Source organism: Epinephelus fuscoguttatus, linkage group LG14 (assembly GCF_011397635.1).
Source record: "Epinephelus fuscoguttatus linkage group LG14, E.fuscoguttatus.final_Chr_v1".
NCBI lineage: Eukaryota > Metazoa > Chordata > Actinopteri > Perciformes > Serranidae > Epinephelus > Epinephelus fuscoguttatus.
The window spans coordinates 26932949-26934131 of record NC_064765.1 but is presented as its reverse complement, the minus strand read 5'-3'; the positions used below and the strand labels follow the sequence as shown (position 1 = coordinate 26934131).

The 1183-nt window shown below is 41.5% G+C and overlaps 1 protein-coding gene across 1 annotated transcript in view; it reads right to left on the bottom strand.

Moving 5' to 3' along the window:
- The window catches only part of nkx2.2a (NK2 homeobox 2a), a 4377-nt gene extending 3837 nt beyond the window's left edge, over positions 1–540 (bottom strand). Inside the window, exon 1 of the mRNA XM_049597225.1 lies at positions 484–540. Within this exon, the coding sequence (XP_049453182.1) occupies positions 484–534 (51 nt within the window). The 5' untranslated portion in view covers positions 535–540. The remainder of the gene's footprint in view (positions 1–483) is intronic.
- Positions 541–1183: the final 643 nt, after the last annotated feature.

Genomic DNA, 1183 nt, shown 5'->3' with positions numbered 1-1183 from the left:
GATTGATGAATTGAAATTAATTGAAAATTTTTAAATTGATTGTAGCACTTCCTCTGTAATAATAATAATAATAATAATATCAATAATATGTAATTTATAATTAATAATATTGATATTAATATTAACATTAATAATATTATCAATAATAATGATAATATCACCACCACCATTACAATTGTTTTATTTTCCCCCCATTATTAGTAGTCTATTAATAGAATCTTGCACAAATAAATTTTGATAATAAACACAATTACCAACACTAGCTTTATATAATTTACAGATTATCTTTGGGACACAGTTTCCAATGTTCCTGGCTCACATAGAAGAGCACCTGCACCCAGGCCTGAGGTAAATATTTCACCAGACTGGCAGAATTAATCACAAGTCTCAACATCCCACAAAGGCTCCATTGAGCTGAACGGGGCTATATGGACAAACTGGAGCAGCGCCTGAGCCTCTATAAGGAAGAGAGAGGTTACTGACCTGATCCACCAAGTAATGCTGCACAGCTAAATCCGACATGTGAAGGGACATCCAGCCCGCAGCAGACACCCAGAGAGCTTTTCGCACCACGGAGGAATGGCCCAGGCTTGTAGCCTCTATGCGCATCTCATCAGGAAACTCACTTGGCCCATGCAGGACATTATTTCACTGAGACTTATTTAGTGCCTCAAAAGTGTGTGGAGCTAAATCAGGGTGTGTTAGAGCACGCAGAGCTTATCACCCGTGTCATTCTGCTTTGCTTTGGCTGCGTGTGGCACGGTGACAAGGGGGGAAGTCACAGTAGGTTTTGGTGACGGTGTATGGGAGCGCACTGGGCTGCAGACTGTGGCCAGTTGCTGGGGATGTACTATTTGATCAATTGAGCCGAGGGTTTCGGCAAGAAGAGGTAAATGTGCACAGGCTAAGTGCGTACTCCACTTGGAGAGCCTATCGCTCTGTGTTTACCTGTTTACTTTCACAGGTAGTTCAAACAGGCCGCGTGTCTTTTTTCACTCTGACAGTGGCCAGTATGCAGACTGGTTTTTGCAGAGCGGGACGAGTTAACGGGACCAACACTGGGAAATGTTCTCAGTCCAGTAAATCTACTCAGGATGCTTTCATACTGCTGTTGTGTACAATTGTGCAAAATTAATCTGGTGCAAAAATACATGCCAGATTTTAAACCGTTGTTATTTTTCTT